This window comes from Periplaneta americana, chromosome 2 (assembly GCF_040183065.1).
Source record: "Periplaneta americana isolate PAMFEO1 chromosome 2, P.americana_PAMFEO1_priV1, whole genome shotgun sequence".
In the NCBI taxonomy this organism is placed as follows: Eukaryota; Metazoa; Arthropoda; class Insecta; order Blattodea; family Blattidae; genus Periplaneta; species Periplaneta americana.
Genome location: NC_091118.1, coordinates 217,212,987 through 217,237,839, shown reverse-complemented (window position 1 = coordinate 217,237,839; position 24,853 = coordinate 217,212,987). Strand labels below are relative to the sequence as shown.

Here is a 24,853-nt window from a genome sequence, read left to right as displayed (position 1 = left end):
TATGAACATATCATACTCGTGGGTTTTAGTTCGATCTTAGTTTTAAGATACAAATTAGATTTATTTCAAATGTTATTTTAAGTGATCGTTTCATTTAATTTAGTATATTCCCTGTTGTTGTTATTATTATTATTAATTATTGTTAGTATTAATTATTAATTGTATTTTTAATTAATAAGTTTATTATTGTCATTATTGAGTGTAATTAGTTACCATTGCCTGACTGCCAGGAATATTGAAGCATAGGGCGGTATACTGGAGCAGACAACTGGTTATGAATAACAGAGTGCATTTTCATCATAAACACTTAATTTCTCAAGTTAAGTTCTGGATTCTCAGCAAGAGTCCTTATGCAATCTGTTATCCTCCGAGCATATATTTTGTACTGTCTAAGGAAATAGATATCCAGAGGCTGGATATATTTAGTTTTCTTTAGGTGGAATGATCACATTCCATATCCTAGCCTTGGAATGATTCATTTATTACTGTTGCGTCCTTGTGCACATTCAATGACTCACACAACAATCCACCCCTCAACTTGTACAGTGCTCTAACAGACAAACCACACATTACACAAACGAATGCTTTTGGGAGCTTTACAGAGCTGTAAAGATGGGCCTGTATACAAATTTTGGATACGAAATTCCTGTTCGAGCCGAAAGCCTTCCCTTGTAAGAAAACTCAAATGTTACATAACTTCTTCATCCACTAATGCCTTCAATTTTATTAGTAGGCGTAATGAAGACATGTGCAGCATTCTGGGGCTGTATTTCCCCGAGGAGACGCTTCGTAAAACATTATTTCTGACGTGCTAAGAAGGTTTTTTTTATCTACGAGTACAATGTCGGTAATAGGTGTAAGTTGATAACGCCGCGTTCATTGTATAAAAGCCATTACAGGCGTCGTCATGGCTACGTCGTAGACATGGGTCGTTGCTGCATTCTCACTGTTCTGCTGCTCGTCTGCCATGCAGCGACTGGGTAAGTTAGGCGTCTATGTTGGCAGTACTGCTGCTGTTTATATTTCTTGTTTTTGTTTAACGACAGAACAGTGGATCTCATCGGGGCGTCGCGGCCCCCATTAAGGGAGGAGATGGGTGAAACTTTGGTAATTTTTCGAGGAAAATCCCATTTTAGATTTTTGCAGACAAAATAATAATAATAATAATAATAATAATAATAATAATAATAATAATAATAATAATAATAATAATAATAATAATAATAATAATAATAATAACACCTGGCATTTGATTTATATGTTGGCCAATTTCATGAACATAATCGTCCTAAAAATTGATGCTTTACTTACATCTCATAATTACAAACAGGTTCTCATGACGGAAAATCAAGATTTTAAAGTCATTTTTCACACTTTTATTTCTACTGCATTTACTCAAATTCAAATACTACAGGCTTGCAACAAATTTCAAGCTGAGAAGTTCAAATTTTTACTGCATGTTCTGAAAAATATGGTTAATAAAACCATAGAGATTTTTTTTGGATAAAGTAAATATTTTAAATAGTAAAAGATAAAATATATTATCCTGCCACCAAAGAAATTAATTTGTAAATTGAATTTCACATCATTTATACAGTCAAAATTCAAATTATAGCTCTGCTGTTAAATTGTATGCATGTCAAAGGTACTGTACTTTTTCAGTTCTGTAACTTTTAATTTATGGGAATAGATACATTTTAAGAAAGCTAAAGATTAAAAATAAGTATATACAAGAGCTCAAAAAGTGTTAAATTGACACTGATGAAGCTTCGAGACATTAACAGCTACTGTGTAATAACAAGAGGTTGCAGTATAGTAAAAAAATTAGGTATGGAATGTAGGAAATATAAATTAGACCCAACTGATTCCTTAACTGCTCTCTGTCCTGCCCCTAAAGGGCCGCAGTCCCGTGGTTGAGAGTCACTGTTCTACTCTACATCTTAGGCCAGGGGGCAGCACTAAAATAAAGTGAGGAAAGGGGGCGTCATCATCAAAAGGGTTGAGGAACACTGAACTAGAGGTATGGAGCCGTGGGGATCAAGGCGTTACGTTTCAGTACAGTTGATCATCGGCCAGGTATTTCACAGCGTTATGTAAAATAAAGCAGCCAAATATAAGAGAAGGAACGTCACCCGGGCACTGCATATGTTGCAACGGCCGCTATTGGCTATCGCCGACAAGCGGACACACCTGCAAACGTCAGGAGGTTTGTATACAATGTATATATTATATTCTGTATATCTTTTTTTATAGGGATTCTGACGTGATCGCTGTTCCCATGAAGAATTTCTATCAGGTAAGAATAAGCAGACTTCCATAAGGGACATTAATTCGAATCTGGTCTTCATCGTCGTGTCTGGTAATCTGGCAATGAAAGGTAAGGTTGGCTTCACATCGAAAAGTACTGCTATTGGTGGAATATTTGACGTCACTGGAAAGTCTTCTTTTCTCAATCGTACTATCAGAGACTGGAATGCTTTACCTGCAGACTTACTAAAGGCTTTACCAATAACCAAAAATGCATTTAAAAATAGACTTAAGGACTTCACTAATAGACGGTAGAAACTATTTAAAGGGTGTAATTGATATCTTGTTTTTGAAGTGTTCTATCAGTGTGTTGTGTCAGTGAAGTGTGTAGTGTCAGTGAAGTCTATTGTGTAAGCGAAGTGTGTTGGTGTCAGTGAAGTGGCTGTGCAAAGTATTTGAACAGTGAAATGGTTAGAAGTGTTAGTGAAATCAGGTAGAATCAGTGCAGTGAGTGAGTTGACAGCGAAATAAGTGTAGTGCCGAAAGGTACTTGTGTAGGTATGAACCTGTCACACTCGTGGGTCTTAGTTCGAACTTAAGATAAAAATTAGATTTACTTTAAATGTTATTTTAAGTGACCATGCTTCATTTAATTTAGGATGCTCCTTGTTATTATTATTTTATTATTATTATTATTATTATTATTATTATTATTATTACTCTTATTATTAATTATTGTCTTTTATTAGTTGTGTTTATTATTAATTATCATTATTGAGTGTAATTAGTTACCACTGCCACCGGGTATATACCCATTTGCAGTGTGAATAAATACATATAGGCCCTACATACATACATACATACATACATACATACATACATACATACATACTAAGGCAGTACGGAATGCGCAAGATTTCAAATACTTAACTTAGAATATTAATTTTAGCACGAATGAAGTTAATTTTCGTTCATCTTTAACAGCATTATAGAAAAATGAGATTAGATAGCCTACACTTAGCTGAACTATTTCTCAGGCAGGAATTCTGGAAAGTGGGTACAATTGGTCGTGATATAAATAGGTTAATCCAGTTCAATTTATTAAGCCATTAAACATACAGTGATAGGCTTCGTCACAAATACAGAAGGGGGAAAAAACATGCATTTGAAAATATACATATAATTGAAAACAGTAAATGTTAGGAGAAAATACACAAACGATTAGGGAAAACACGGAAATTTTACTTGAAGCAAGTAAAGCGATCGGTTTGGAAGTAAATCCCGAAAAGACAAAGTATATGATTATGTCTCGTGACCAGAATATTGTACGAAATGGAAATATAAAAATTGGAGATTTATCCTTCGAAGAGGTGGAAAAATTCAAATATCTTGGAGCAACAGTAACAAATATGAATGACACTCGGGAGGAAATTGAACACAGAATAAATATGGGAAATGCGTGTTATTATTCCGTTGAGAAGCTCTTATCATCCAGTCTGCTGTCCAAAAATCTGAAAGTTAGAATTTATAAAACAGTTATATTACCGGTTGTTCTGTATGGTTGTGAAACTTGGACTCTCACTCTGAGAGAGGAACATAGGTTAAGGGTGTTTGAGAATAAGGTGCTTAGGAAAATATTTGGGGCTAAGCGGGATGAAGTTACAGGAGAATGGAGAAAATTACACAACACAGAACTGCACGCATTGTATTCTTCACCTGACATAATTAGGAACTTAAAATCCATATGTTTGAGATGGGCAGGGCATGTAGCACGTATGGGCGAATCCAGAAATGCATATAGAGTGTTAGTTGGGAGACCGGAGGGAAAAAGACCTTTAGGGAGGCCGAGACGTAGATGGGAGGATAATATTAAAATAGATTTGAGGGAGGTGGGATATGATGATAGAGACTGGATTAATCTTGCACAGGATAGGGACCGATGGCGGGTTTATGTGAGGGCGGCAATGAACCTCCGGGTTCCTTAAAAGCCATTTATAAGTAAGTAAGTAAAGTTTAATTAGAATGAAAATACAAAACATTTTGAAACTATAAAAATTAATGAAAACACTTCACTCTTAATGTATTCTTTGTAACTAAATGTAAATAATTTTATTGATTAAAAAACGATTTCGTATGAATTTATGTTAAGGAACTCATCTACAACGTAGAAAGGATTAATTAAAAGCCAATAATAAAATCTAGCTTTGAAACTATTGGTTGGTAACTTATAATATTGACTGGGAAGCTTATTATATAATTTCTTCCCCATGACAGAAAAATTTGTACTAGTTTTATGTAATCTACAGTACGGAATATTAATTTGTTCACTATTTCTAATTTCATGATCATGTATATTGGCTATTAATGAGTAATTGTCTATATTTTGTCGAGTGTAAAGGACTAGGTCGTATATATATAAATTTATGACAGTTAATATCTGTGATTGTTTGAAAAGTGGTCGACAATTTTCAAGATAGTTTGATTGACATAGAATTCTAATGGCTTTCTTCTGCAAAATCAAGACGCTCCCAATTTTGCTACCATTTCCCCAGAAAATTAAGGCATATCGGATTATCGACTAAAAGAACGAAAGGTAGGCACATCTTAAATAATTTTTAGAAACGCAAGTCACTAATTTCTTTAATAAAAATACAACTCTTGATAACTTTTGCATATATATTCGATATGTTACACTCAGAAGGAACTATATTTCCGTGCATATCAAGTGGACGTCCGTCATATTGTTGACTGTCATATTGAATTCAACTGAGAAATTTTAGATAGGAAGAGGGACATAACACAGCATGACCAAACTACACAACAATTCAACCTACGCAGAACACGTCACAAACTACGATCACTACAGCGACATGAACTACTGCACATCCAGCCAAAAACTAGAAACTTGGCACTCTAGAACAATATTAAAATTTCAAATATAAAACACATCCTGAACACTCAACTCAGTTTCAAAACACACACCCTTTTCGACACACTCATGAACACACCCCACCACAACAGAAAACCAGAAAATAGCGTGGGATTTCCACTAGACTTTGGACAATGGAGAACAACACTTCGAAATTAGTGAGCCAAGTAAATTCCTAACTATTAATACAGCAAAGAAGTTCAAAAGTTAATCAGTGATGACCTATATGTGTTAAAAGTGTGTATAGAACAATGAAGAAAATTCTTACTGTGAACTTTTCGACTGCCATTTCAATGGGATGATTGCCTCATAAGTGGTTCCTTCTTGGTATCACTTGTGAGGTTCACACCTGTCTTCTGACAGTTGACTAAACAACAAACAATAACAAATACACACATACACAGAAATTATACTGAAAAAAAAAATATAAGGAAACTATACAGAAATAAGGAACGCTAACAGTATTAGTCCATGCGATAACAGCACTCGGACTCGAAGCAGCCAGTCACGTGACCTCCAGCCGAAAGATAATCTGACCGCTCAGCGTCTACTGTAAGCTTCGCTGTGTTGCCTGTTAGATCTGGAGGGGCGACGGTAAAAAGCTGAATTTGACGTTGAGGTGTGTGCTTACAGGGCTCTTACATCGTGCCCATGAAGATCGGAAGCCAGGACTTCAAGGTGCAGCTGGACACTGGCTCGAGCGACACTTTCGTGCCCTCCATCACCTGCACCAACTGCGGTATTGTTATTATTATTATTATTATTATTATTATTATTATTATTATCATTATCATCATCATCACCATCGCCGAAATTAATAATATAACAACTCCCAACATCAACGACATAATGGAAACGATGACGAAAAAGGAGCATCATTCCATGCAATAACGCGTTCCCCTGGAATGGAATGAGGTGCAGGGACGTTCCTGTTCATGGCTAGGTGCACTTCAGTTAGTAGCCATGGCAACAGTGACGTCGCAGATGCTGATGTGACTGAGGCCTTTACAATATTCTTTTAAGGAGGGATATTATTTTTCGGCAAAATCTAAAAAAAGATAGATGTTTGGTTTTTACATTAAAAAACTTAAGGAAAATGAAAACCATTTTAGTACCTATGTTCTCTTATGAACTATTATTTTTAAGGTTCTGCGGCCATTTTTAAATCACCGAATGCGAACCTTTGAAATCATGTCAGTTGTAGAAAATTGCAATTTTTCTCAGAAAGACATTTGACATCTCCAAATTACTCCATTTTATATCTGATTGGTCCGAAATTTTGCTTTAGTGTGGGTAATAAGATAGTTAATAGAGTGTAGATTCGCTACGACACAAGAAAACGACAGACGGCATGGCACACTCTTCAGCCGTACAAACCCGACCTGCCACGAAACTCCTACATTGTATTGAAGGTAGAAGAATACTCAAGTGCGACCCTGAGAAGTGCTGTGTTTGCATTGCAGGTAATCACACCAAGTTCGCTTGCAAGAACCCCAGCAAGCAACTGGTGAACGTGACGTATGGGACGGGCGTGGTGACGGGTCGCTTCTGCAGGGACACGATCCAGGTACGACTGGAGAGTTAAAGGAATTACCCAGATTTCGAAAAATTTGCATTTGAATGATAACAATGCCACAGACAAGTGACATGCGCCAGAATAACAGATCAGCAGCTTGTCGCTTGGCATTGCATAATGTTATACTTTATGGGATCAGTCAATTTTTAGGGAAAGAACGAAGCGAGTTTCTTAATTTTAACGACTGCAATAACTGTATAATATTATAAACGTGATGCATACGTTACTTTTGTACAGAGACATTATAAAACAATTAATAAAGAAATAACATTAGATTTGTAATTGAGGGTAGTTTGATATCTTGGTCTATGAAGAAAGAGGTTACTACGACAACAGTAATGTGTTAAGGCTGGTTCACAATAAACCGGGAACGAGAACAAGAATGAAAACGAGAAGCAGAGGACGGGAATATGAAAATGTTTTATTCACAATAAACCGAGAACGTAGACGACTATGCATATCGATATGCATTGTAAATAACGATATATAAAGTCGATATTACGCATTCTGATGTTATTTATGCATAATTGACCAATGGCGTTCTCCCATGAGTACAAGGCAGTCAACATAAATACAGGTTAACCAACTTCGAAATTTCGTCTGAAACATTTCATTAGGTACGGTACTATAAATATGCCCATGCATCTTTATTAACATAACCTATTTTAAGTCTACCATAACGTAAAATAATTAGAGAAGAAACGTTTGTAATAGAACAAAAATGAACACAACAGTAGTTATTGAATTGAAGCATGAATATGTAGTGTGTAATACAACCAATACAGTAATAAAATATGATTCACTTACGATCGGTGTTCAAAGATGCAGCTATTGAAAGCCACATATTCTCCTTCATTTTCTCATCTTTATACGAAACGCGCCGCTTATCGTAAACGCGAGGGTTTTCCTCAACACTCAATATTAGAAACTCACCAAATAAAACTTGCTCCATGATGCACAGCACAGAACAAAATAATGCATAGGTTATGTCACGGTCTTCTTGCTACAAAATATACGACGACAAAATAGCTTTTAGATGGCAATAGAATGCATCTAGTGGGCTGTGATCGGAAACGTGAACGCCAAAGTTGAAACTTGGCCAACACTTCGTTCCCGATCCCGGGCTCCGGCAAGCTTTTCGTTAATTGTGAATGCTCACATTTAAATGTACACATTTTTAACAATTTTACCGTTTTCGTTCCGATTCTCGTTTCCGGTCTATTGTGAACCAGCCTTTAAATATTATAGTAGCATGGCAAATCGTTTCATAATGTTAACTTTATGGCACAAGTTATGACGTTTTAGTAGACATAATAATATTTTATGGCTCTGGTATAATAATGTGGCATATTATGAAGGATTTTCACTAACGATAATAGTAATTTATGATACGAATATGTAAAATGGGTACTATTTTGACAGGAGTGTAAGTTTGAGAAACGAGAGGATGTGAAGTCACGGGACTTGAATCTCAAACTGTGATTGGCGGTATGGACTTGTTCTTCATCGTTTACAATTAATAATGGACAGTCATCACCTACTATGTTACATGCGTTTTTACATATACCTATTTTTAAGAAGGGGGACAAGACTAACTGTGGTAACTTTCGAGGAATATCACTTTTGCTGACGTCGTACAAGATTTTGTCCAATAATCTTTTGGGAAGATCAACTCCGTACGTAGATGAAATTATTGGGGATCATCAGTGCGGTTTTAGGCGTAATAGATCGACTATTGATCAGAAAAGGAATGTTTAATTAACTGAAATGAAGTAATGTACAAAACCAATCAAAAACAGATATTTTTGACGCTGGGGGCCCAGGTATCTACACGTCATTCACTACACATTAAAGAACAACTCTGAGATCTGGAAAGATATGTAAACCTGAAATAGAATTTAGTTTAGCTTCACACAAAGAGAAAAAAAATTTGACTGTTTTTTATGCATTTAATTAGGAGAAACCAGGATAAAACCAGCATGCTAAGAACAGAGGGCATTTATTACAAGCATAGCTAACAATTAATTTCACAGATAGGTCTAATTAATTGTCAAAATCGACCGAATTAACACCAGCAATTTGAGGGCGGACAGTTAAAAATTTCATGCGAACGTTTAAGATATCTTGTTGCAGCATGCTGTTATCTAGAAGGTATGCAATTCCTAGTTCTGTAGAATTTCGTAATTTACGTTGTGAACAAAGAAAGTATGCAAGTTCTTGTGAAGAATCTCATCTCTGGTGTGCATGATTTAATCAGATTTTTTTTTTCAAGTATAAATGTGTTTTACGTTAATGTTGGGATTAACGAAGTTTAACACATTGCTTATACAGCTATTACTTAACACATTTCTTACCATAGTGTTGTTGGTTTCAATTCTTTTTAGCATATTGCTTGTTCTAAGTATTGTTAGATACAACTTTTTGTTTAACATATTGCTTATTCTAAGTGTTGTTGGATACGTTTTATTTTATATTGTTAATTTGACAACCTTGTTTCTTACGATTATTGTTCAAAATTAGTAATTGTTTTGTTATATAGATATATCACATGAAGAACTTCTGAGTTTATACGAGAAGAAATTTTCATGTTGGCATGTTATTTGCTGCATTAGATATAATCGGAAAGCAATAATTATTACTACGATTTAATTTGTATTAACATTTCTTTTGTGCACTGTACTATCTTTAATGTATTAATTTCGGTTACGTAGACATTAAATTCATCTGATACTAATTGATTTTGAAATATGCTACGAGATTTTTTTGGTCGTATTGATGATAGAAGTAGAAATATCGAAAGCTATAGAACTACAAATCAAGCAAAGCGAGAGCTGCTCTTTAGGACACTATAGACTGCAATCCCGCATCACTAACATCTTAAATCTTAAAATGGCGGGAAGTGCCATCTCACTTCGCACGTGATGTCGCAGCTCGGCGGCTTGGTGGTGGAGGACCACGAGTTCCTCGTGCTGGAGGACGAAGCGCCTGGCTTCCGCAACCAGCCCTACGACGGCATCGTGGGCATGGGCTTCATCTGCGACGCCGCGACGTTCGCCGAGGAGGACGGCGTGGCCACGCACCTCGAGCAGCCGCTGTTCGCAGCCCTCGTGGAGCAGAACAGCATCGGCAACGCCTTCTCCTTCTACATGACATGGTGCGTAGTGAAAGAGTTGAAAACATGTGCAAAATATACCTACAGTGGCCTCACTCCACTAAATTAAATAAATATATAAATACGTACATACATAAATGAATGAATGAATAAAATACATAAATATATAAGTGACTAAAGAAATAAATGAATGAATAAATAAATAAATAAATAATAAACAGACAATTAAGTAAAAAAATAGTAAATAAATTAATAAGTAAATAGGTGAAAATAAATAAGTAAAACTAATTAAGTAGAAATAAAATAGTACCATAGGCAACGAGCCTATAATGGTAGTAATTAAGACGCGAGTATGTTTGTTTATGAAAAGAGCGCAAGCGAGTTTCATAATTTTCATACGAGCGTCTTAATTACCATTATAGACGAGTTTCATACGACTTTTTATGCTCGACCATATTTCTAACTTGAAATTATTCATAAGTATTCATGTTATGGTTATGTAAGTGAGGAGCAGAACTGACCTAAATTGTGAGATGTGCGCAGACGCGAAAGTATTGATTTTTTCCGAGAAACGAATGTTATTGACCTTGATATAATCTAGAGAATAACATGAAGATTAATTTTGATATAACGTGGAAATTGATTTAGAATTGAAAAACGAGATGACAAATTGAATTTATTTGAATATTATTTACAATTAACGCTAATTATTATAGTAACAGAACATAACCTTCTGTGACAGTATTGGATTTCTAGCCTCCGTGACGTTTCGCTAGTTGTCTTTCGATTCCATATCCTAGAATAATCGATACTTGCGGTTTTATAATGCTACAATGGTGATTTCTCATTGGCTGAACAACTGAACTATAATGAATAGGTGTACTTTAATGAGGTGCATTAAAGGGCTACTACCAGGTGTATAATTACTACATTTCGGCATGGTCGAGCATAAAGTAAATAAATAAATATACAAATAAATAATCTTGAAAATATTCGATGACGCCTCTAGCTGCTGGCGTAAGAATGGAGAGGATCAGGTCCATAATCTGCATTGAAACTTCGTCCATAGTTATAAACATAGCATGTTACGCAGTATATTAATTATTTCAAGAAGGAATCTCTTAACGTACAAATCCTACTGCCATTGAACTGTCATACATGGGAGCAGTTTAACATAGAAATTGGCTGCCAGTAGCAAGATTTTGTCAGCATCATTTTTTATTTATTTTTTATTTATTTTATTTATTTTTTTATTTATATATATATATATATTTCAAATATACAGAATAAAGAAATATAATTACAAAACAAACAAAGAGAAATACAAATAAAATAATACAAGCAATATAAAAAGAAGATAATAATAATAATAATAATAATAATAATAATAATAATAATAATAATAATAATGTTTTATTTTCGCTGGCAGAGTTAAGGCCATAAGGCCTTCTCTTCCACTCAACCAGCCTTAATCAATACAATACATAAATTTAAATTACAAATATTTTCACTACACTTAAAAGGTACTCCAGCAATAATCTTCACTACACATTTATTTAAATTTAGATAAATCTATAAGGTAAAGTAGTAACTTAATTTATGAGCTAATTTAATTCAATGAATTATAATTAATTTAATATTTGAGATAGCTAGCAAAATGATGAAAATTAATTTAATATAAGCTTACTAGGACTATGTTACAGGGAGAATATATATATTTCTATTTCTATAATGAGAATATTCAGTAGTATTAACAAAATTTGAGACCGAATGAGCAGCGCTCGTGCTCGGTCGCAGTTCAGATATAATATTAAAATAAAATAATAATAATAATAATAATAATAATAATAATAATAATATAAATAAATAAGTCAAATAAAATAGGAACTAAAATATAATTACAGCGGCAATGGAATTATATAATATAATATTAACACTAGAGAAGAATAATATCGCACGTGAAAAGTAGGACTAATATATATTTCAAAATTATAGAATATAAATATAATATAGGTTGATTATTTCATACACATAGGCTATAAATTTATTTAATCAAATTGAAGATATTAACACGTTTCTAATTTTCTTGTTATATGTTAGTGGGTTACATGTTAGAAATTCTGGGTGTAATTTAGTTAAAGCATTGTACAACCGAGGGCCAAAATTTATGCTATGCGTTAGACCAGCAGATGTGAGACATTTAATGTTGAATTAATATTTCGTCTTGTGTCATAATTGTGTGTCTGTAATACAAACTTATTACGATTTTTATGATAAAATTTTAACAGCGTATACTTATAAATTTGTTCAATATTAAATACATTAAATTCAGAATAAAATTAATTTAGTTGGATAATCGAAACGTTTCTTCAAACAAATTTTAATTATTCGTTTTTGTAGTAAATTTAACGGACTAAGATTAATTTTTGTACTTCCACCCCAAACAATTATACCATATTGAATGATAGACTGAATAATGGCCAAATAAATATTTCGTAGAACTCTAATAGGTAAGTAGCATCGAAGATTAACGAATTTATAAATTGTTTTACGAAGCCTCTTACAAAGATAAGTAATGTGATGAGGCCATTTTAAATTCTGATCAATAATGATACCCAGATATTTGACATACGTGGCTTCTTTCAAAGGTGGACATTTACAACTTTTGGGATCTAAACAATTTTCACTGTGTATTATTAGTCTATATTCATCGCTAAATTTTAAATTTTGAACACTGGCAGCTGTTAACGAAAAAGGAACTAAAGTTGATTTAGATATATTTAAAGAAAGGAAGTTGGAATTAAGCCATTTTTTAACAATGTTAGCACCTATATTAGCATTTCTATATGCTTCCTGCCAAGAAAAACCACTGAAAATAACTACAGTATCATCCGCATATGAATATATAGATCCATTAAATTTGTCTAAATTTATATTTAGCAGATCATTAACATATATTAGAAATAAAATAGGTCCCAAAATTGTTCCTTGCGGTACACCTATATCAATATATTTGTATTCACTAAATTGATCTTCAATTTTGGTCATTTGCCTTCTGTTACTAATATATGATTGGAATAATTTTAAAACTATACCTCTAACTCCAATAGTATGTAGTTTGTCCAAAAGTAAATTATGATTGATAGTGTCAAAAGCTTTCCGCAGATCCAAGAAAATACCCAAACATTTGTTTCCGATATTTAGTTCATTGATAATTTTTCCAGTAACATTAATAAGAGCATCATCAGTAGAAATATTATTGCGGAAACCAAACTGATTTTTAGAGAGGATTTTATGTTTTTCTAAATAATTTATTAATCTATTCTTTAAACATTTTTCAAGCAATTTGGAAAATGTTGGAAGTAAAGATATAGGTCTATAGTTATTCAAATTATTTTTATCTCCATATTTGTATATTGGAATTACTATGGCACATTTCAAAACATCTGGGAATATACCTTGCACAACACATAAGTTAAAAATATGAACCATGGGTTTTAATATATATTTGATAATAATTTTGAAAGTATTATTCTTAATTCCATCTATACCAGGAGCAACATTATTTTTTAATTTCTTAACCAAAATAATAATTTCATCTTCAGTTACAGGGAAAAGAAACATGGAGGAAGCTAAATGTTCATCTTGTGTCTCATTTTGTAGAGAAGAGTTAAAATTTGACTTATTAATGTTAGAAGTAACTTTGTGTCCTATCTCTGAAAAATAATTATTAAATTCGTTTGCAATCTCTTTTCTGCAATTTAATATTTCACCCTTATCGTTTTTTTAACTCCTTGATTGGCTGTTTATTTTGTACATTTACATCTGTAGCTTCATTTATAACTTGCCAGAATTTTTTAGGTTCATTTTTGTATCTATCAAATTTGGATTCATAATATTTAATTTTCGTTTTTCGAATGATAAGAGTTAACATATTTCCATATGCTCTGTAGTAATTTTTTAGTTGTACGTTACTTGGATTCTTTTTAACTTTTAAAGCAAGTTTGTCTCTTGTACGAATAGAATTAATAATGCCGGCCGTGATCCAGGGTTTTATTTTCTTGGATTTATTAGAAATTTTCTGATTACTGTTTATAATAGTATGTTTATCTATATACTTTATGATTAAATTGTAGAAAATTTGAAAACAGGCATTGGCATCATTACAATTATAGACCGATTCCCAGGTTTCTTTTAGAAAATCTGTAATCAAATCAGGATAATTAATTTGTTGCATATTTTGTGATGAGAGAGTAACAGACGGCCTGGAATTGTATTCATTGTTAGACATTTTTAATAAACTAAAAACAATATAATGATCGGTAATAGCACTAGACAGAACGCCAGGTATGAAGCTATAATTATTTTGAGTTTTTAGAAATATATGGTCGATGCATGTGCCAGAAATTATTGAAGGCCTAGTGATGGCATTTAAATAATTTACAAAACCATATTCATGGAGAACATTCATATATTTACTGCCAATTAAGTCTATACTATTTTATCTATCTATACTATACTATTTTGAGTTGCCTATTGTCGATGGAGCAAGTAGCTTTCGTGATCCTTCATTTCTCCTCAACTAGAACTTTTGCCCAAAAACAAACATTCTGTCTTCGACATTGTAATATGATACAAGTCAGGTAGTAGAACACTGATCTGATACAGTATATACTACAGGAACTGAAAATAGCATCATTAGTTTAGTCGAAATTATGACTCGAAGCGGGTTGGATGCGATTGCAGGACGGTGGACGAGCAGAGCCGCGTGTTCCTGGGGGGCTCGAACCCGGACTACTACTACGGGCAGCTGCAGCACGTGGAGGTGGTGCCACATCCATCCGAGGACTGCAAGGAGGACAACTACTTGTTTTGGATCATCCCCTTGGACAGGCAAGCACGATACTGTTTGTTAAAATGGGATTTATAGGGCTTCTGTTCAAGCGCCATACCTCGTTCACTTCATGTAAGGGTATACTGTTCAACACCATGCGGTGAAACAATATAGTGCAGTGTATTCCAACATCACAGAGTTTAACTGTAATATAGCTTGACTATTTCGTTTATATGACGTCATTCCATTTTCGACCAATGAAGTGTAATGAAATTTTGAATTCCAACCAATCACAGAGACTTTGCGATAATTTCTGCAGCTAGATTTATCGCTATCAATTTATCGCATGGTCGTTCTTTTGTTTAGTCATTGTCGCCAACTGTTTCCCCGTAAATTGATGATCATGAATAGTACATTAAGATGCAACTACACGGTTAAACTTTTCTTTCAACTTTAAAGCAATGAATGCAAGATTGATATTGAATATTAATTAATATATTTACGCAGTGAAGACGACGTTCAAAACGGCGCACCATGTAGACACAAAATCTTCATGCATCTTAATTGAACGTACTTTTTAAACTTGATTCTTTCAATATTCTTCTCAGATTGCACGCATACGCGATTGGAATATTGAACTGTGTAGATGCAGCTTTAGTTCCGTTACACACTACAGCGAGAATGCGTTTGTCGAGCTATAAAAAATGCTTTCGTGTAGCACCGATTGTAAGTAACGGTCGAAACAAGGCACAGCTGACATTGGTCCTGCTCCCACAGGTAACGTAACCTATAAAATTTTAGCCTATAACATTTGTATTGAAATTAAAAAATTAATAGACATTCAAATTTATGTAACATCATCGCATATCAAACTCAAAGACCTTGCATAGTAATAATGTCTTTGATCAAACTGCCTTTCGTATGCGTAATAAAATTCGTGTTTTAATTAGGCCTATCTATACAGAGATGGCTTCACTGTGTAGCAACATGTCTCGCTGTGAATACATAAGCATTGGTATATAGCTGTCCCCACTGTTACTGTTAAATTAAATTATTATTTCAGCAGATAATGAAAATGTATTTGTTACAATAATAAGACAAAAGTGCAGTACATGTAATTAACATTGCTAAACCTGTATTTCGCTTTTCGCAATTGGCATTACTGAATAATAACAACGAATTTCTTTATTGCAATAATCGATATTCATCTACGAGTATTTCAACTTCACAATGTCTGAATAGGTTAAATATTCGTTAATATACAATTATTAACATTTTGCGATCGAATTTTAGGGATATGTTATTTAAATTTTTATTTTATTCACGAATAGTCCTAATAAATGTCACTCGAGGGCTGAGATTTCCCAGATAAATCCACTATCTTCGCTCGTGGATTTATCGGCAGGTCTCAGACCTCTCGTGACATTACTACAGATAAAATGCAATACAGTGTAATATAACATGAAAACAATAAAATATAATGTAAGGTAACATGCTGCAATACAGTAGCCTATAATGTATTATATTATCATGACACAATACAATACACTGTATATAACGCGATACGATATGATACAATAAAGTACGATGCAATGCAACACGATACAATATGCTGTAATACAATTTGATGCAGTACAATACAGCATGATGCAGTACAACACAAGTAATGTAATATGATGCAATACTTAGGGAGAACTGCTGGATCACAAAAGGATTCCTTGACATTGCAGACGAACTAGAAATAACACTTCTTGTATAATATCTACAACAATACAGATAAATTGGCTTCAGCATGTGCAAAGAATGGAGTGTACCAGACTATTAGACAGATGCTTCACTGCACACCACGAGGGAAAAGACTTATTGGAAGACCCCACAAGAGATGGATGGAGACTGTAACAGGCACTAGGCCTACTACTGGAAAGGATGATGACGATGACAGGAAACCTTCGATCCAAGTACCGGCGAGCCGTACGACTGAAGTGTGCAGGAGCGCCATCATGCAAGAAGTGAATGTGTTGACGATTGATCAGTGGAGTATCTTTTAAAACATGAGGTATGGTGTTTTCCAGGAAGTTTGTGTTCGCCTGCCCCGTAAGTCTGTTTACAAGTACATGGGGTCCAACTAATCGATCACCAATGATACCGGCCCACATGTTGAGGGAGAACCGCACCTGGTGATGAGATGGAACAGTTGCACGTGGGTTTTCATACGCCCATACATGCTGATTGTGGAAATTTGTTATGCCATCTCGTGTGAACTGTGCTTCATCTGTAAATAATCTAAGGCAGGAAAGTTCGGATTTTCACCACACTGCTGCAAGAACCACTGACAGAACCTAACTCGTGCAGGGTAATCTGCTGGTGACAGGGCCTGTACACGTTGCAAATGATAAGGATACAATTGATGCTCTTTCAACAGTCTCCAGACAGTCGTATGAGGAACATTGACTTGCAACGCTACCCTTCGTGTGCTGATAGAAGGAGTCAAGTTCACAGCCTCCAGAATCTCCTCCTGTACTTCTGGAGTTGTAGATCTTGGTTGTCCCCTTCCCAAACCAGGAGAGTTAAATTTTCCATACTCGCACAGACGGTAATGGAGACGTACAAATGTCTTCCGATCTGGACATTGTCGCTGTGGGTACCTCTCCTGGTACAAACGACGAGCCAGCGCAGCATTGCCGTCCGCCTTACCGTACATGAAGTGTATCTCTGCCAGCTCTTGATTTGAATACATGTCGCACAGTCTAACGCCTACACAACACTGAATGTAACCTTCGCCTCGGAATGAACTGTCAGAGTGCCCTCTTAATGTCTCCTTTGATGGCAACGACCTGCGGAAAGAAAAACGTTCCGGTGAATTTCAATGTTGTGAAGGCCATAACTCGGAAATAAAGCATTTCCGGACACATGTTGTACTGAACTATTTTGATTGTCTACATGTGGGAAATACATACCTGAAATTATGTCCCGTATTTTTAAACACCCTGTATAATGCATGATGTATTACAATACAATGTAATTCATTATGATTCAACACAACACAATGCCTTACAACACGATAAAATGGAACGTGATGTAGTAGAGCACCATACAGTACAACGAAATACTTTTCAGTCAATTTAAGATGATACAATTGGCAAATAGTTGTAAATAGCGTGATGAACTGATGAAAACAGGATGTGTTGAAGAGCTGGCTGTCTGTTGCAGGTTTCTGATGGGCAACAGGCTCGTCTGGAACTCGAAGATTCCCGCGCTCATCGACAGCGGCACGTCCATGGTGACTGTGCCCGAGAGCCTGTGCGGCACGGTGAAGCAGGTCCTCGCCAGCGCTGTGAGTGCTTCAATTGTCACGCAGTGTGCCTGCCACGACGACAGTATTTAACATTTACACTGAAATGTTTGTTTTCAGATTGGAGCGTCGCCGAAGGAATTCTCCTTAAATAATAAGGTGAGATAAAGGTGTGACTTACGGAACTGAGCGTTAACAAGAAAATACGACATTTCTGTAATAAAACTATTGTTGGCGACCAATTCCTTTGGCCTGTGATGACATCACATTTCTTTGGCGTTATTTACTTATTAAAGACGTTTCCTATTCGCAGATCAGCTGCTCCTACCGATACAGGCTGCCGACCCTGAAAATGCGGATGGGGAATTTGGTGTTCGAGCTGGAGCCCACGGACTACTTGGTCTACTACGGAAACGTAAGTGTGTGCATTCTGAACATTTCTTGACGAATCTCTTAGCTCAGTGGTCCCCAACTCAGAGCATAGGGATATCTTATGCGAAGTTTTACCGTTAGATGGCAGAACCGTTCCATGCGGCGCAACATGTTGTAGTGCTATATTACGTCATATGCTATAGTTGATTACGTTTCCCGCTTGTTAGTTTCCTGTGCGTGCCAAAATTATATTTGCAATTATTTTGTATAATTTAATATAATTCAGTATTTTCTTACGTCATAATTTAATTTCATTTACAATAAATAATAGCATAGGAATCAACCTGTATAATATTGGGCGATTCCCCTTAAGAGATGGATGGGGAAATCTGCAGTATGCAGAATATAGATACGAGTAAATTGAATATTCATGAACCTAAACGAGAACTTTGAGAACGAGATGCACGAATAAAAAAATAAAAAAAGGAACTATATCGTAGGTGAATATTGCCCTCTTTAATCACTGGTATTTAAGTACCGTAGGTACTCTAAAAACAAGATATGCAGCCACCAATGTGTTTTATAGGGAAAGGACTATCGAGATTAAATTCCTCGTATTTTTTTCTATGTTGTAGTAAGATGAAGTACAATGTTCGATGGGTTGATGTAATATGATCTCAGTAGTATCACGATTTTTCGTGTATTTTGTCGGTTAAGGACATGCAATTTTGAATACTATGTAGGATGATTTTGAAAGTTTGAAGTTAAAACATGGTTTTAATAATTAGTCTACAGTACATTACAAACATTATTCACGAAATGGATTCCACTACGGATCGTCCTGGATAATAAACATCCCAGTTTATCGAGAGTTTACTGCAGGCGTAAACTTCGGAGACTCCTACAACTACTGCATATAATCTAAGCTAACATAGCTCGCTGTCGAGGTTGCATATGTCTTTATTAATTTTTATTTTTCCTCTTCCAAAATGAAACTGTAGCCAGCAATTCCTTACTTGAAGTAGTTACTTTTATTTAATAGCTAGCACTTTCGAGGCGCAATTTAATTCCTTATTTTTTAAGGTTTAAAGCATATATTCAGAATATTTCGGGACCTAAATGAAGACAAAAAGCTTTCCCTGGTTTTTACATGTAGGAATATAACAAAAATTTGGCATTTTGAATGAGTTGTTTTTAAGAGTGTTTGATATACTTATACACCACGTATATCCTCAATGTTTATATACCGAAAAACAAATGCACACGCAAAGCGCATCCCTCAGAGTACACGTGCGCTATCTGTTGGTGCTAGTTCAGATATCTCTATTGTGTCGTCATCAAACCTTGCCCGCTCGGCCTTTCGGCAGGAGAAAGTCGTAACAGGGCAGGTAAAACGTTCAGCGGCGGGACCACAACATGAATTTACTGCATAGGTTTATGATTGTTTTCTGATGCAAAAAGATACGGACTGAATAGAAATAACTAAATAAACTATCTTAAGCAATTTGAAAAACATTGTAGCCTATTTTCAACAAAGTTAAAAGTTAATAAATTTATAATTACTTTCAGAAATGTAATAGGTACACATATGTTAATTATTCGGGTAATGCATGACAATTACTGTAAAAGTGTAAACTGCTTCTGTTAAGGAAAATGTTGAACAAAATACATAAAAACCCTAAGAATAGTAATGCAGAAATTAACTCCATCCAGTTCGCTCAACACTGGCATTAGCACTGATTTTTCGGGATTTGTTTAATTCTCTTTTCATTCAGCAATTTCTCAACGTTTGGAACTATTGTTCGTATAGTGCGTAATCTGACAGCACATTTCAAGTTGTGATCCGATACTTGGCTTCCATGACATGGCTTGTTTATCTTCATCATAGGAAAAAATTACTGTTCGCACAGATATGTGGGTCCGAACATGCATATCTGTACAATCGGGGAAATCTAACACATGGAAAGTTCATATAAAAGTCAGATAACTTCTTTCATTTTGATATTTGTCCTTCCATTCACTATCGTAAAATAAATCAATAAGTTCCAATTACAGATAATAATCGAAAATCAAATTGAAAAATTTCCTAGTCAATCTCGAATCAAATTCCTGGCGCAAATCGCATGATAACGTGTGAATATATTCTTCGAAATCCGAAGTCTTAAGAAACTAGTAGATCTAAATCGTAGTTAATTTTAAAAAATGTGCTGTAACTTATCCTTTTAGTTTAGCTAACGTTGTGCAATCCCAATCCATTTTCTGACCAACACAGATTTTGTTCATATTTCGATTTTCCAGTGAATTTACTCCGCAATGATGCACGTGAGGTAGAGTATAATAATATTGGGAACAATTTGAAAAATATTTTTCTGAAATCAGAGACGTTTGGGGTTTAGGCTATTCAAAATGAAGACATACTATTTTCTTCGCAAAGTTCCATATTATTTGGAATAAAACAGCATGGTTCGTGTCAGTATTTCTTGTGAGATACTAATCATACAACAGAATTATTTCTTTGAGCCTAAACTTCTATCACCGCCAACTTGCTTGCTTACTTATGGCTTTTAGAGAACCCGGAGGTTCATTGCCGCCCTCACATAGAACAGAATAGAATGTTTTATTTTCGCTGACAGAGTTAAGGCCATAGGCCTTCTCTTCCACTCAACCAGCCTTAATCAATACAATACATATATTTTAAATTACGAATATTTACACTACAATTAAAAGATTCTTCAGCAATACTCTTCAGTTAAGTTTTAACGACTAGTACATGTTTATTTACGTTTAGATAAACCTATAAGTATAGGGGGGACCTCCAACACAGAAGAGTAGCGGTCACTGTACTGGTTCTCACTGTGTCTGGGCGATAGTCAACTGGAGCAATTAATTATTCAATTTGTCTTCAGTGATATTTTACAGTTCTTCTGGCTATTTGGCACAAAAGGAATATACGTAGATGATCATTTTAAACTACTAATACATTGTAATATTCATACTACTGTACTTCTAATGTTATATATGACTGTAATGCAGAATGACGTACGAGGTCAGATGTCTTATTTTTTTAATTATTTTACAGTAATCCATTTTGTGTGCAATTAGGCAAAGATTGTATATCTTCTTATTTGGTGGATATTGAATGATTTCAATGATCCGTCTTTTCATAGAAGTTCTAGACCAGGCATGTCAGAAATCAGACTCTGAATGTGCAGTTATGTGCGCGGATCGCCGGTCTGTGCGGACTGCATCATTCAAGCGTTGCTCTTACCAGTTCTTAGCTGGAGGGGTGTACAATAATCTATTCTGCGCTTCTAGGGTTGGATTAAATAGACATTTGGACATTATAAACACACTTAGCAGAACGTTAAAAACAACTATTATCAGTGTCTATATTTGGCAATTGTAAGACAAGAAACTTTAGGCTTACTCAGTTATACTTCACAAAGTAGTGGTTTGTAAAGCATAATTTATTAATATGATTTTTATACAGTATTTGAAGAAAAAAATTCCAGTAATTTCGAAACAAGAAACGAACAAGTATTTCATTTTACGTAGTAGGTACTAATTATTTTAAAGTAATAGACCCTACTCTTTATTTGTTCGTCAAGCATTATTATTTACATTGGTACACAAATGTTGAAGAAAATATTATACTGCGAACAGTAGGACATTGTGAAGTTTTTACACTGAAATCATTTCTTTGCTTTATGTCAATATAAACTAATATTAATATTAATAAATATAAATTAAGTTTATAATTTAAATTCACATATAGTTTATTTGAAAACTTTGAGAGCAAGTATCGAAAAGTTGGAAGCGTTACTCAAAGAAATTAAAAGTGTAGTTCACAAGCTGTGAAGCGACGATATTCTCTTTGTCAGATTTAAAGATTTCTTAATATAAGTATATTGAATTAATATTGTGACGCGAGATGGAAAATTTGCCATTATATATTTTTCCAGAAAATTTTTCTGCTTTGCAAATAGTTGTTTTCTTCTCTCCTTACAACCTTAAGAGCCTCGCATGTATCCCTCACTATATTCTCATCACTTACCAGTTTATGAAATGAAAGTCGTAAGTCGTCTAACCTTTGATGGCTGTGTTAGTACAGACTCCAAAACAACGCCATTGTCAAGTTCGTTTTGCCGTGAGAGTACTGATTAAGAAATAAGCGCTGGCAATATATTTTGAGAACTTTACTAATCTGATCTAAATTGTCACCTCACAACACTATTACCTCGACATGGGCTGATGAAAGCCTTTCATTTTAAAATAATTATTATTGTTGGCTGAGGAAAACATTATAACAGTTATGTTATATGATTCGCAATTTCTCTTCTTCGTTATCTGTGGACTCCTCACTTTATTTATCATAACTCATTCACAGACAGCCAAATCGGCACTCGTACTGAAACTGTGTTACTGAAACAAAAGCTGCTGCAGGACTGTATAGCCCTGTCGCGTTCCCCTCCAAGGCGATTCACTCCCTCCAGGTAGGGGAATAGAGAGTGCACATCGCACAGGGACAGTTGCACAATGTGCAGGGTTTTGACATGCCTGTTCTAGATAATAAAGGGTAATGCAACATGTTGCATGGTAACAAAATTGTTCCCACTGTTGCGAAAGGCCTAAACGTAAGATGAGAAGTTGTGTGTGACGTTTGTGGCGCCTATCCTTAGTTTAATGCTGTTGTGGAGCTGTGTGAGGCGGGTTTCATAAAGTGCGGGGCCGCTTTTGCAGGGCCAGTGCGTCATGTACATTCAGTGCTTCGGCGACTTCTTCATCATGGGGGACGTGTTCTTCAGGCGCTACTACGTCGAGTACAACATGGCCGACAAAACCATCGGGTTCGCACGCTCCAAGGCTGCGAACTGGGTGCAGCTGATTGGCTGACATAGCTGATTGGTTGTCTGGCAGGGGCAGATTAAGATTTTGCGTGTAGCTTTATTAACCACAGATTATTGTTCACATATTATATTGTAAATCTAAGTCATGGGATAACTTATCCGGTTTATATATTTCACGCTACCAATGTCTATAGAAATTTTGATCTTCGTTCCACCCAGATACCTAAAAACCAATTCGCAATGATTACTTAAGCTGCTATATTTTACATTATTTAGCTATTCCACTTCATTTATTCTTATACTCAATTTGTCAAGGAAGTAATGCTGTGTTGCCACGTCGCATGTGTCTTAATACGGTGAAGTGTCACTGTAATGAACGCCAAGCAACAAAATTATTTTCCGATTCCTCTAATTTTTATTTTAAAAATTACCGATAACGCTATAACGAATATTTCAGTTTAAAGTAGGCCTAATAAAAATTCATCCCTCCAAGAAAGACCGATCAGTATAACTACATTTTTTATACAGAGTGGCGCAGATAAAAGTAGCTCGTGTAAGTACAGAGTAAAGACAGAAGCGAAGTGCTGAAGAGGAATCACTTTTTATAGAAGATGTGCACGTCTAATCATGTTCAGATACACCCGGCCGGCGAAGTGCAGGAGCTTTTTCTCGTTTCGTATTTTAGTAAGGCGCCATTTTAAACCAAACCCTGTATTGCTCTCTTTGCCGGTTGTCCTATATCCGGAAAGTTTCGCGAATTTCCCTAATCGAACCTGTTCTTACATACACTTCCACTCTTTCTTGTATCGAGTACGTCATTCGAACAGACACGTGTAATTCGAATGATGTCTGATGAAATACTGATAGGAAGAATCCCAACAATCGATTATTGCATAAAATTGTCGATTGTTGTAGCTGTTTACTCATTTCGTTATGATACAGTACGATGGAATATAATAATGGAATTTCAAGCAGTCAAAATATCGCATTCTCATTCAAACGGGAGGCGGAGTACTTTTTTCTGCGCCACCCTGTACAATAAGTATTTGTGAACACATTGCACCGGCCCACTTATTGGGAATAAACCTGGGTAAACGTACAAAAATGAACTTTCTGTATTAAGTAAACTTCATCAGTAAATTTGTTTCCAAATTATGGCAGCATTAACTTGTGTTTGATTGTGATTGGCTGACAATACAGTTAGAAGTGTAAACTAGTAGATTAATTGTTTCTAATTTGATGAAGGATGGATAGAACAGAGAAAAATTTCTCTCCGGCACCCAGGTTGGCAACGCTTTATCCACTAAGCCACACCGGATTCCAGTTCCGATGCTGGAATGAATCTCTCTCAGTTTAGTTCTACCTCTCTATTTCGGTACTTTAAAATAATATATATGATATGCGTAAATCACTTCGTGATTTAAGACGGCGCTTATTCCGTCGGATCCCGGCCAACTAGTCACTCATAACGAGTGCACCTCAGCACATGTGTGGACTTCGGTCCTACGTTCATATACAATATACGTTCGAATACAATGCGTGTAGTTCTGCGTTGTGTAACTTTCTCCATTCTCCTGTAACTTCATCCCTCTTAGCCCCAAATATTTTCCTAAGCACCTTATTCTGAAACACCCTTAACCTATG

The 24,853-nt window shown here is 35.2% G+C and overlaps 1 protein-coding gene across 1 annotated transcript; it reads left to right on the top strand.

The window, feature by feature from the left end:
• The first annotated feature begins 894 nt into the window (after positions 1–894).
• On the top strand, positions 895–24,594 carry LOC138695130 (gastricsin-like). Its single transcript, XM_069819549.1, has 10 exons — positions 895–980; positions 2,254–2,296; positions 5,810–5,915; positions 6,640–6,743; positions 9,683–9,906; positions 14,611–14,757; positions 17,909–18,032; positions 18,111–18,149; positions 18,304–18,405; positions 23,103–24,594. Exons 1-10 carry the CDS (start codon positions 925–927, stop codon positions 23,253–23,255), a joined length of 1,098 nt encoding a protein of 365 aa, XP_069675650.1. The 5' UTR covers positions 895–924; the 3' UTR covers positions 23,256–24,594.
• The last annotated feature ends 259 nt before the right edge of the window (positions 24,595–24,853 follow it).